Source organism: Numida meleagris, chromosome 26, assembly GCF_002078875.1.
Source record: "Numida meleagris isolate 19003 breed g44 Domestic line chromosome 26, NumMel1.0, whole genome shotgun sequence".
Classification (NCBI taxonomy): Eukaryota; Metazoa; Chordata; class Aves; order Galliformes; family Numididae; genus Numida; species Numida meleagris.
This window is the reverse complement of record NC_034434.1, coordinates 1,984,570-1,996,955: the sequence shown is the minus strand read 5'-3', so window position 1 is coordinate 1,996,955 and position 12,386 is coordinate 1,984,570. Positions and strand designations below refer to the sequence as shown.

General features: G+C 58.3%; 1 protein-coding gene across 21 annotated transcripts in view; it reads left to right on the top strand.

Annotated features, from left to right (window-relative positions):
• Positions 228 to 12,386, top strand: part of MAPT (microtubule associated protein tau) — a 35,402-nt gene continuing 23,243 nt past the window's right edge. For 4 of the 21 annotated variants that reach the window (XM_021377755.1, XM_021377749.1, XM_021377748.1 and 1 more), the window contains exon 1: positions 10,966 to 11,071. Coding sequence is in view for 11 of the 21 variants with exons in the window: in XM_021377741.1 (XP_021233416.1) it covers positions 260 to 434 (175 nt within the window). In the remaining 10 variants the exon portion in view is untranslated. Of the gene's footprint in view, positions 435 to 8,599; positions 8,701 to 10,965; positions 11,072 to 12,386 lie in introns of those variants that run through there. The other 17 variants (XM_021377740.1, XM_021377737.1, XM_021377738.1 and 14 more) reach the window with 11 other exon arrangements.

Below are 12,386 nucleotides of genomic sequence, written 5' to 3'. Positions count from 1 at the left end.
GTCCCCGCGCTCCCCGGGCTCGGCTCCGACGCCCGGTGCGGAATTCCCGACCTGGAATCGCTCGGCCATCCTATGGGCGCCGGCCGGCATCCGCCAATGCATTTTCATCCCCCCCCTCCCTCCCCCTTTTCTCTTTTTCAACCAGTATCTCCGATTCCGAGTGTTTAAGGCGTTTCCTTTTGCAGTTCGATTTTTTTTTTTTTTTTTTTAAGATCGATCCAACCCGTTCCTGGCTGCTCTGCAGGAAAGCAGCGTGCAAATGCTGTGCGTGAAAATGCCGATTCCTCTAGAAATGAGAAATAACCGATCCCGCTTACGCTTTGTTCCCCCCTTGGAACGCAAGGTGTTGGTGCTTTATGCAGGAGGAGCAGCTGAAGGAGGAAAGCAGGGTGCTGGCTGGCTCACCTGCAGCACGTGGAGGGTTTCCCAGGGAGGTAATTCACACCTGGTAACGGCGCTGGGTCTTCGCGCTCTTGCTCTACCCCCAGTGATGGTGCTGGCTGCTCCTCTCCGTCATCCTCCGCGTGCCCGTGGAGGGGAGGGCTTGTAGACGAGGCTTTGGAATCAAGGTGCGGGTGGGCTTTGCTTTTTGAGACCCGGCTGTTGCGTGGCACAAGGACGGGGTGCACGGCTTGGTGGCTTGGGACTGTGCTCCGTAAGGGCTGCGTGCAGCAGGAGAGGATCCTAGGACGGATAAACGTTGCAGGCAGAGCTCAAAATGAAAGACGTGCAGCGCTGTGGGGCTGTCTGCATCTTGTGCAGCAGAGCGGCCAGACGCTGACCCCTGGGAAACCTGGGCTAAATCAGATCTGCCCGTGTTAATGAGTGAAAGTGCAAGGCGTGCTTGCAGTGCTTTGGAGGCTGCTCCTGTCCGAGGGCTGCTCGTCAGCAGCTTCTAGGTGTGCTTGTTGCAGAAGCGCTGCCGTCCGGTGCAGAGGTGAGCGGTGAGCTGTGCCCGCTGGCTGCACCAGGAGGGGCAGGTGGCACCGTGGGTGAGATGGGGACTTTTGTTCTTCATCGCCTGGGATTCGCTGGGATGAAGGCAGGAGCAGCAGCACCTGTGTGTGTGAGCCCCTCTGGGAGCTGCCCGGGAGGGGATGCGGGTGGCAGGATGCGGGTGACAAAGGCAGTAGTTCAGGCTTTTGTCTCTCCCTCCCTCATTCCTCACCCTTTTGAAATACTGCTTTAAGTATTTGCAGGTCGGGCTTCTCATTTGGGCTCCCTCCCCCTCCCTCCTTTCCTCCCGTGCTCCTGGGCAGCCTTGCTGCCCGCTGCCTCCAGCCCCTCCAGCCTTTCACACAAGCTGCCCGTGCCCTCTGTGCTTCATAAACCGCATTTCCAGCACTGCCCAGCTGGGACAAGCCAAGATATTTGTCACTGTCCTGAGCAGCAGCACTGCAGCTTTCTCTCATTTTCCTTCCTGAAAGCCACGGGCAACCAGGGCTGTGCTCTGTCATCCAGGAGACGACTCCTCCCAGGCTGAAAATGAGGGAAATGTGACACAGCCGCTGCTTCTTTCACACTAAGCCTGGGCTGGATGCGCCCAGGGATGCGTGGTGCTGTGAGGTGGGCATCCCCTGCTGCTGCTGGTTTCAGAGCACCCCGCATTTGCATTTAGCCTGTTGCTCCCCAATCAGGCCTCCATCCACATCCCTCCGGGTCTGCAGGGCCCCGAGAGCTGGATCAGGGAGCAGTGCCTGAAGGGAGGTGCCTGGGGGTGGCACTTGGTTCCCTGCTTTCCCAATAGGAATGCTGTTGTGAAGCTCGAGGCAAAGCCGTAGCTGAGGGTTTGTCTCAAGCAGAGTGAGGGTATTTTGCCAACCCTGTGCTCCACCGAGGCTTGGCTGTTGGGAGGGCTGCTAATTTAGCTCTAGCAACCTAACGGCGCTCTGACACTTGATGAATTGGTGGAGAAAGAATCAGGGCGCTGGCTCCCGTCCAGCTCCCAGTATCTTCCAGTTTGCTCAGCCTCGTGTGCCTGCCCCTCGGCCAGGTGGCAGGGAGCAGCGGGCTCAGCACCTTGCCTGCTGATGTCCCGGGAGAAAGGCAGCAGCTCCCAGAGGATCTCTTGCAGCGTTGCAATCCCATCTAGGTGGCTTTCTAGGTTTTTCTGCCCCTCCAGCGCAATCCTTGCTCCCCCCCCTCCTCAGGCACTGTGGTTAACCACGGTGTTTGGGCTCAGGGCAGGCTGGCGCTGTCTCTGGGGCTTGCAGGCACAGCCTTGCAGTGCTGGAAGCTGCGGGTTCTTGGCAGGGCCCTGAAAAGAAAAGAAAGGAGGAAACTGCAGCAGTAACTGGAGCCGGATCGCTAATCCGTGCGGAGCAACGCGGGGATGTCCCCATTCATCTCACACCAATGCTGGATGGGAGCATCCCGTGCAGGGGCAGGCAGCCCTGCCGTGCCCTCGCCGACCTGCATTGGTTGCCCCTCGCTGTCTGCTCTGTGCTGCATTGCTCCCGCTTGGCTTCCGAGCAGCCCTCGATCCCAAGCAGTCATTGCAGGCGGCCTCGGGGTGCGGTGGATGCAGCAGGGAGCCGTGGCCCCTCAGGGAACCTCGTGAGCTGTTCTTTTGAGGTGAGCGCAGCTGTGTCCTGAGGGATCGAATGTGGCAGGATGGGCCTCCACGTGCGAGCAGAGCTTTGCTTCACGCAGAAACCCGCGGGTTCTGGGCTGCTTTTCATTGCGAGCACCTGCGGGAAACACACGCAGTTTACTCTGGGGGCTGGGAGAGCTGCATTTGTGCCCCGAGACACGAGTGGATTTCCTTTGCAAGTCTAATGAGCCTCAATGCCACCCGCTGGGCTGCTCAGCGTGTGCCTGGCCCTGGGAGCCGCGGTGGGGGGCTCTGAAGGGGCAGGTGGGGCAGGTCCATGGGGCTGCCCTGAGCTCCGCTGCTCGTGGAAGAGCTTCAGCGTTTAGCAGAGCGTGACCGAACCCCTCGTGCTCATGGCTTTGTTTAACGTGTGCTGCTTGCAGCTCCCCTCCGTGCTGCTGCGCCCTGCGGCTCCCACCAGCTCCCAGCCCGGGCTGTCAGCCTGGAAGCACCCGCTTGAATTTTGGCTGGATCTCATTGGCGCTGAAATCCCCTGCTGCAAAGTGAAATATTCCTCGAGGTGCTCCGATCTGAGGGGGTCTCTTCTGTCACCCTTGAACCGGGGTCCAGCTCAGCGCCGTGCGTGTTTGTGCTGGCCGGGAGGTCCGTTTTTATGGCACTGTCTTCATGCATTGCAAAGAAGTGCTGGGGGTGCGCTTCTGAAGCTGCAAATGGAGAAGCAGGGGGTGCTCGGGGCGGTGAAGCTCTTTCCTGCATGAGAAACGTTTCTCCTTGTGTCTGATCCACGCTTGGCCGAGAAGAGAGCCAGAGAGATGGAGCAAAGTCAGCTGGGCGCTGAGCAGGGATAGGTGTCCCGGCCTCTCCCTCGATCCCCGTGCCCAGAGGTGCAGTGGTGGTGGCTGTGGGAGCCCTGGAGGCCTCGAGGTGCTGGGCAGCGTGCCTGCACGGCCGCAGCCAGGCTGGAAATGTGCTCGTGCTGAGCTTCGGGATGGCAGAATGGCCCTGCCCTGGTTTGCAGAATTGAAGGTGAGCACGTGCGTGGTGCAGTCAGCGTGAGGTCACAGCGGTGCCAGGAGGGGTGTGCAGGGAGAGGCTCTCCCAGGAGGGCAGGTATCCCAGGGCTGAGCTGCACAGAGCTGCATCTGCGGCTCTGCAGACCCTGCAGCTCAGGGTTGTGTTTCATTGTGAGCTGTTGGGAGGAGCTTTGGTGTAAAAACACAGCAGTTCTCTGAAAACCTGGTGCGGTCAGATGTAGAGAAAGCGTGATGCAGAGGTGCAGGTAGGGCTCAGGTTCCCTTCTCAGTGCAAAGTGCTGACGGCCCCGGGCAGGTGCTGAGTGTTTTATTACCCTTCCACTGCAGATCCTGTGCACGATGGGATGAGCACTGCTGGGACTCGGTTACCTTTGGGGGTGAGGTGTGTGGTGGAGCTGGGTTGCACAGCTGTGTCACACAGCTGCTGGTGGTGTGAGCGAGCCCAGGGCTGGGATTTGCCCGGAGGCAGAGCTGCCTTTTGTGCTTCGCTTTCTGCTCCCCTTGACTTTGAATTCAAGGGCAGACTTCCTCCCAGTGAGCTGGGCCCTCTGGAGTTACTTCTTGATGTGGCTCTCACCCGCTGCCTCCTGAGCACAACAGAGGGTGCTGCCCTAGAGCGAGCTAGAGGGGTTTGTAGCCATGGCTTTTAACAGCGGGCATCTCCAAATTGGGCAGGGAACTCCGTGCTTTCCCTTGGCTTCTATGGTTTGGTAATGGGGAGCCTGGTGGGTACATGGAAGAGGTAAATGCTGCTGCTGGGCGTGCATGGGAGCAGGTGAACGCTCCAGCAACACGCGTGCTGCCCTGTTGCCTTCTTCCCCATCCATCTCCCCTGTCCTGTTCCAGCCCTCGTGGGCAGACCCAGCCCGTGCTGTGCAGTGCTACAGGGGCTGGGCGTGCAGGGTCACTGCCCCAGGACCCAACCTGCAGCGCTGCCGAGCTGTTGTCAGCACACCCCTGTTCGGTGAAGGTTTTGCAGCCTGCTTTGCATGCATTTTGCTTTCTCCCTAATTCCGTGCTAGCTGAATTGCCTCCTCCCTCCCCTCCAGGCTGGAGAGGAAGAGAGTTATAAAGACTGCGTAGTGTGAAAGCGCTTCTTAATGCTTAATCTCCCAAATATGTCAGTGCTTTTTTTGTGCCTAATAATAGGGTTTATTGTCATGGTTGTCTGAGGTCCCTGCTCAGCTCCGGAACATATTTCCTCGGTTATTCTTGCTCCCGTTCTTCCCTTATGGAGGGGTTTTTGACTCCCTGGGTTTGCGTGCTCTGTCAGTACCCAGGAGCCTCGTGGTGCTTGTTTCAAGTCCTTCAATGGGAGCGTTCCGTGCTGTGTCTGTCGCAGTGTTGGTGCTCGGAGGAGAAGCGCCTTGCCTCTGCTCATTGGAGCAGCCTGGGTGAAATGCAGCGAGGTGTCACCAGCAGGAGGGAGCTGGGCAGTGCTGGAGGGAGCTCAGCGGGTGTGAAATGGGCTTTGGAGCTGAGGATCACGAGGCGCTGGCACCGTGTGTTCTGCTGGGCACGAATAACAGCACTGCTTCCCGCGTGCATCCCAAACCCGGTCCCGTGAGATGGGGGGCCTGGGGGGGGGCTGCAGTGGCCTTGCCTTGCTGCTGCGTGCTCTGAGCCTGAGAGCAGCGCCAGCATCTTCCAGCAGCTGCTCCCTGCCTCGGTGAGGCGTGACAAAGCGCTGCTGGTGGCTCGAGGTGTGGCCGGAGCCTGTTCTGATGCTGCCTCCGCTCAACGTGCCGCGATAGGAAGCGGCAGGGCTGCAATACGGGCAGCCCCGTTCCTTGCAGCTTTTGTGTTAGTGACTGGAGAGAGCCTGTGACCTTACAGAGCATGAATGGATCCCCCGTAACCGGAGACCAGGAGCAATATTATTTTAGGCAAGAAGTGAGGCTCTGCAGCAGGCTGTCCTTCACACATATCATAACTGTGACAGCAGCGCTGCATTTAGAGCTGGAAGGGGATAAAACCCCGGAGGAGATTGATTGCACCTCGTTTATTTTTAACGAGCGTGCTGGGGAAGATTGAGCCCCAATTCCTAGACTTGGGGCGGCCTTAAATGTGGACAACCCTGACAGTTCATCCCTGCGGAAGGGAAGATGGGCGCATGGTGGGCTTGCAGCTCGCTGCCACGAGGATGAAGTGCGCGTGGATTCTGGTCTTTAAACTTGCTCATCTTTTAGCCTTCGGGCTGGGAAGTGGAATAGGGGTTTCACAGCTGTGGCTGGATGAAGGTAGAATGGAGGCGAGACAGGGTGCTGCCTGGCTGTGGTTGTTGGGGTGAGGACAAGGCCTTGGAGAGCCCCTGTCTTGAGGCTGAGAGCTGTCACGTTTCCTTCTTTCCAGGGTAAGGTACCCGTGTGTTGAGGATGCGTGACTTTCTCTCCCCTTGATTTACGGGGGCTGCCCTGGTGGGGCATCCTGCTGCGTTCTGGTGCACTCCTGTCTGGGATGCTGGAACTGGACGTTATGGGGTGAAGGTTTGGGTGTCGAGCAGCGGGCAGTGGTGGCATGGGGAAGCGAGCCCTGGTGCTGCTGCGCTGCAGGAGGCTGTGGAGGCCACAGCCAAGGAAACCTGTGCTTTTTTGGGCAGGCTGAGTGTTCCTCCCCGTGTCAGCCGCTTGCTCGCCCTGGGCTTCTCACCGTGGCTTAACGGAATGGCCCTGGCACCCTCCCAGCCTCATCGCTGCCCCTCGAGCGGTAGCAGAAGCCTCCCTGCTGGAAGCCACATCTGCATCGTGAACACTTGCAGCTGGGAGCTCTGCAGGCTCTGGTGCAGCACAGCAGCGCTCCCAGGAAAGCTCTCCTGGCTCGGCTCCTTCCCTAGGACAGGCTTTGTGTCACTGCGAGAGCGATGCCAGCCATGGTGCCGTGGCAGTAGCTGGAGCAGATGGTGCTGCTGTCATCGTTTTAATTTCTAGCCATGTGTTGAAACAGCTCAAAATAACTTCAGAAACGAAGACCCAGCCCAAGGAGATCGTTTGAATGTTTCCCTTGCCCTGAGAAAATCTCCTACAACCTGCGTCCACAAGCCCCTTCGTGGCTCTGTCCTGTCTGCTCGGACCAGGATCGTTCCCATTCATAGGCTGGAGCCGTGCCACGGAGCATCTTTTGTTCTTAATATCTTCATTACGGTGGCAGCTTTGAATATTCAGAGAACTCCTGCATAGGCCGTTCTGTCAGGGCGCAGCACACGTTGTCAGCGCCGTGAAATCAAAGAAAGACAAGGGGCTGAGATCAAAGTCAGCAGCAGCCCCGTTCCTGGTGGCTCAGCAGCAGGTCTCCAGGAGGGTGCTGGGCTCAGGGTGCAGCTCCAGGGCGAGGTGATCCACGGCCACACAGCTTGTGTTGGTGAGGCGTGCACGTGTGTTAGCATCGTGGCTGAGGTGCAAGGCAGCCACGTGTACCCAGGGCTCCCCATCCATGTGCAGGTGTGAGCAGCGTTCCATCGCGTTAAGCTGTGGGGCTTCTGGTTGCGCTCTGTGTCAGCATCACTGCGGCCCAGGACCAGTGGCACTGTCTGCTCAGCACGCAGCGGGGCAGGGGAAGGGAGCTGCTGTGCAGGATGCTCCCTGCTCACCCTGAGCCCAGCTGGCACGAGCAGCTCCTGCACGGTGCAGCATGGGGCTCCTCCAAAAGCAGCCTGCGTCCCAGAGGGCTCTGTGCATTGCAGCAGCGGTGGAAGGCAGCAGCAGAGAAAGGAAGGGAGGTGGCTGAGTGCTGCAGGGGATCCTGGTTTCCCTTTTTACTGTGGATTCTTTTTTTTTTTCCCCCCACTTAAATGCAGAACACTGAGCGTAAGCTCTTCAGTGCGAAGCACGCTGCTGGTCTGTGCGCTGCGCGGGGGGCTCGGGGCTGTGCTCGATCCTGCGCCAGGCTTCAGACATTTCTCTGAGCCCGTGGCTACGGCGCAGCAAATGGATGCTGCTGTATGTGTGCCACGACAGGAGCCTGCGGAGAAACCAAATGAGCAGGGCTGTGGTTCTCGGGCCAGCAGGCTCTGCTGGGTCCTACAGCACGCGGCTGCGCTGCAGAGCAGTAAGATGGAGACGGTGCTCGAGGAGAGCTCGTGTGGAGGTGGGAGCAGGGCTGCTCGCTCAGGGGGCATTGACCCAGCGAGCCCGGGGGTGTTTGTCACCCCTCGGATGGACGGGCCCGCGTTGCTGGAGCTCTGCCTGGGAGGGCTGGGATGCTGCTCGGTGCCCTCCCAGCCTGGCCCCGTGCAGGGTAAGGGAGCGAGCCTTGGGCCGTGCCGTGCCCTGCGATGTGTTGTGCTCGCTGGTGTGTGAAAGAAGCCCTGTCAGTTTGCTTCTAACCTCATACGAAGGAGGGGAATTGCGATAACCGGGAGAAACTGCTGGCTGCGCTACCAGTCCTGCTCGTGGCAGATTGCAGCATCCCCCAGCAGATGAGCCCCGCCAGGCTCCTTGTGCCTCTGACTGCAGCGAGAAGGGATCTTCCATGGCTGCTGCTCTCGGGAGCTGCCTTGTAATTGCTCCACGCGAGCGGCGGAGCAGAGTGCAGCAGTCGGGGGGTGCATGGGTGGCTGCCCGCTTTTCCTTCGGGCGGTGCAGTCTGCCAGAAAAGCGTTTTCCTGCTGCCCACGGTGTGATTTGCCGGAAGGTAAAGGAGGCTGCTGATGGGGCAGAGTGCTGCCGTGCCACTGAGTGGCTTTAATTCATAGAGCTTCTCTCTGCTGTTCTCCCTCTCCCCGTCCAGGCACTGCTGGAAAGCAGTCTGCTGCAGACCACGCTGACTTGGGCTTAGCACTGTTGTTGCATACAGTGTCAGAGCAAACGGTGACACGCGTGAGATAGCGGTGACAAAGCACACGCCGGCCTGGTGTCTGAGCCGCCAGCTCCTCCTGCATGTGAGCTCACATGAAGGGTTCCTTTGCTCCCCTGCCACGTGCAGCCCCCCGGAGCACACCTCTGCTCACAGCAGGGCTCGGGAGGGCAGTGCGGGGCAGCACGGGGCTGCCACTGTGCTCTGTTCCCAGGTAGGAGCCTGTGAGCCCAACTTGGAACCTGCAGCAGCAGGGAAGATGCTCTGATTTCCAGCAGGTCGGGCTGAGCTGGGATGGGAAGAGTCAAAGAGAATTAGCTGGTAAATAAGATCTTCTGCCTTCTCTTTGATCCGCTCTATGTGTTCAACTGCTTAAAGGCTTCCCAAGAAAGGATTTTGGTGGAGGAAGAGTTTATCTACCCGTCGACCATCTCAGAGCTCCGAAAGGCACAACGGCAAGGTAGTCTGGCAGGGGGCTGGGAAGAAATCCGAAAGTAGCCTGGTAAATCTCTGCTAAAGAGGCTTCCCTTCCTCCCCTTCATGAAGCAGATAGGGCAAGCTCTAAAACTACCATCGCTTCCTTTTTTTTGCTGCTGTGTAAGCCCCTCTGATCGGGGCTTTAATCTAGCTCAAGTCAGCGGGCTTGGAGACGGCCCGAGCTTTGCATCGCGGCGCAGAACGGGAAGGGAGCTGTGCAGCTCCAGCCCCAACCTGAGCTCCTGGGACGGCACAGAGGAGGGGACGTGGTGCTGCAGTGCTGCAGGACGTTGCGTTCCCCTTGGCCAGCCAGGTCAGAGGGTAAAAAGAAGAGGTAGGAAGGGGTGAAAGATGCGGGACGGAAGAAAGCGATGGCAGCGGGTTGAGCCCGAGGTGCGTGGTTCCAGGTGAGGGGGTTGGTGCAAGCTGTGGGCTTCGTGTTGCTGAGGTGCAAAGCGCTGCTCGTGCTCCCCAGGCCGTTCCCAGCAGGTTCCTGTTTGCAGGGCCCTGTTCTTTGGGCACAAGCACCGCCCGTCTCCTGGGGCCGGCTGCTCTCGCTGCTCAGGGTGGGCCCGGAGCAATGCCCGGATAATCTGCCCTCCTAATTGCCACCCTGTGCGGAGGCAGCTGCTGAGCCGGGCCTAAGCTGATTTGGGATGGCCAATTCTGTTAGTTTAATTCTCAGCAATGCTGAGGAACGTGCCGGCACGGGAGCATCCCTGGGCTTTTCTCTCGCAGCGAGCGTGCCCTGGAGACCCGTACCAGCTGGTGAGGGCATGCAGTGCTCTGAGCTGGGGAGAGGCTGGCTTGGTAAGGGACATCTACTGACAATTCCCTGAGCTCCTGTGCCTTCAGACCCAACTTTTCTATTCCTATTTAATGCAGTTTGTGAAGAGTCACGCCATCTCATTGCTTAGGATTTGCCCTTAGTGTTACCGCCCTCCCCTTTCCCCATCTCCTTTGCAGAGCTGCTGGCGTGCAGCGTTCGTTGCCTGGTCTCGGTGTCTCACGTCCCAGGCCTCCAAGGATGCACTCCATAGCACAGATGAAAGCTGAACAACAATGAAGAAAAACACATTTCTGAAACGATTCCTTTCGCAGCTCTCTCCTGAGAAGCATTTGTCTTTGAACTGGAAGGAGGTTTCCTCGCTCCTTGGCTAGACGACTTAAAGCTCCGTGCAGTTTCTCAGCTCGCTCCATATTAGGCAGTGCTTGCAGTTGGTGAGATCACTGCCCGTATTCCTTCATCTGTCAGCTCCTCGGAAGAGCTAAGTGCACAAAGGAGATGAAAAGGAAGCTGCTTATGAATTATGAAGAGCCTTTCAGGCTGATGTTATTTCACAGGGCTGTCTCTCCGTTTTAATTGAGTAATTCAAATGAAATCACGCTTTTTTTTTTAAACCTGTTGGTGTTTGATCACCTTTCAGAGGTAACGCTTAGATGGCTCGTGCGTGTTGAGTTTTCATTTTCAAGTGACACGAGCCAGGGTTTGCCACCCCTGCAGGTTAAATAACAGGGAAGGAAGGGGCTGCTCCCCCGGGCACCTCGTGCTGGCTGTGAGAGCAGGGGCTGCACGCAGGGATGCGTACCGGAGTGTGCAAATGCATCCCGTGCCTCTGCAAGCATGGCAGAAATTCCTGCTCCCTCTGTTTTCCTCCCAACGTGTGGCTAGTAGCAGCCCCCCGCCCCCAGCCGCGAGCAGATCTGCCAATCCGCCGTTTATTTTGGGATTTGCAGCCCATGTGAATCGAAGCATCAGCTCCAGGCTCGTGATCCCAGGAGCTGCGGGGATGGGGGGGGTGGGGGGGTGGAAGGAGTTAACATGACACTTTCAGTGCAATGAAAGAGTGGCTTGAGCCTTGGTTCGGAGAAGGAAGACTGGGTGAAGGAAGTCAGCTCTGGATTACTGGGGACTTCTCTGCTATCAAGAAAAGTATAAGAGGCCTAACTTTTTCTGCAGTNGGGTGGGGAAGGGGGGTCAGCCCAGCATCCGTGCTGAGCCGGCACGGTGAGCTGGTGCTGGGGCTGCAGCTGCTGACCCGCTCCTGCACTCAGCCCTGCAGCACAGCTCATCCCCTGGCACCAGGAGCCTTTTGGTGCTCCTTTGTGATGTCATCTGTCACGCAGCGCGCCGGGCTGAGCGCTGCCCAGGCACAGCTGTGTGCTCCCCAGCATCTGCTTTGCTCCTCTCAGCCGCCAGACCGCTGTCAATAGGGTGCGTTGTTTCCAGCCCCGCTTTTATTTACCCGTCGTTGCAAGGAAACCTTGCACCGGGGCATGAAGAGTTTGGGCTGCCGGGCTTAATCCAGGACCTCAGCCTTCCCAGGCGGAGAGCGCAGTGTGTGGCTTGCAGGTGTTTGGCTGCAGCAGCAGCAGAACGAGGGCTCTGCAGTGCTGTTGTGCCGGGCAGTGGCGTGTCCCTGTGGTGCTGCTGGCCCTGCAGCCTTCGGCTCTGGGTCTGGCTCAGGGGCACCGGGTGAGAAAAGGTGCTGCTGGTGGGAGAAGTTCCTTTCGGACACCTGGGGCTGGTGCATGCCCTCGAAGCAGGGCTTCAGCGTGCTCTAACTTCTGAGATTTTTCATAGAATGAGTCGCGGAATGGTTGGGTTGGAAGGGACCTTAAAGCCCATCCAGTTCCAGCCCTCTGCTGTGGGCTGGGTGCCCCCAAGCAGCTCAGGCAGCCCAGGGCCCATCCATGGCTTTGGGCACCTCCAGGGATGGGGCACCTCCAGCTCTGGGCAGCAGTGCCAGCGCCTCGCTGCCCTCCAAGTGATGAAAATGACTCTTCTTTAAATATCTTCTGGGTTTTGAAAGCTGTCAGCTCCCTTCCTGAGCTCAGCTCCAGTGATGTCTGCAAGGCTCGCAGACTTCACTCACTTCAGGCTTTTCCTTGCTGTGTACGTGGTCCTGCAGACTTTGGGCTCTTTGGGGTGGAAATGGTTTCTGTAGCTGTTCTGGCCTCGAGCAGCTCGCACTTTGCACAGCAGAGGCCAGCCCGAGGTGCTGGCAGGCTGAGCTCTGGGATGTGCCCATTTCTGCTCCTCGGGCAGCAGGAGCCTTGCCCCCACGGCTGCATCCTTGCTGCACAGCTCAGGATGTGTGCTGGGCTCCCGGGCTGCGGGGAGCTGTTAACACCAGGGTGGGCTGCTGCTTCGTAGATAGGGTCCCCGGTTGGCGAGGATAGCTCTGCTGGAAATGGATAAGGTTCTTAGGAGGGCTCGTGCTTTATCTCACGCAGAGCGTGCTGCTGAAGTTTATCTGTGCGCTGCTCTCCGGGCTGTAGTTGCTCATTGCTGAGCCGTTATTCAGGGCAGGGCTGTTCCTGCAGGTTTTTGGAGCAGCTTTTCCCCTTCTCGTCGTGTTGTTCCCCGGGAGGGATTTCCTCCTCTTGGCAAGCAGAAGGGTCGGCGTTTCGGGTGCTGTCCATAACTCGGAGCAGTTCCTCAGATGTGCCATTTTCTGACCACCTTTCTTTAAAGAGTCAAATCCCAAATAAGCAGCTTTAATGAGCCCTAAATTCCACTCCGTCGT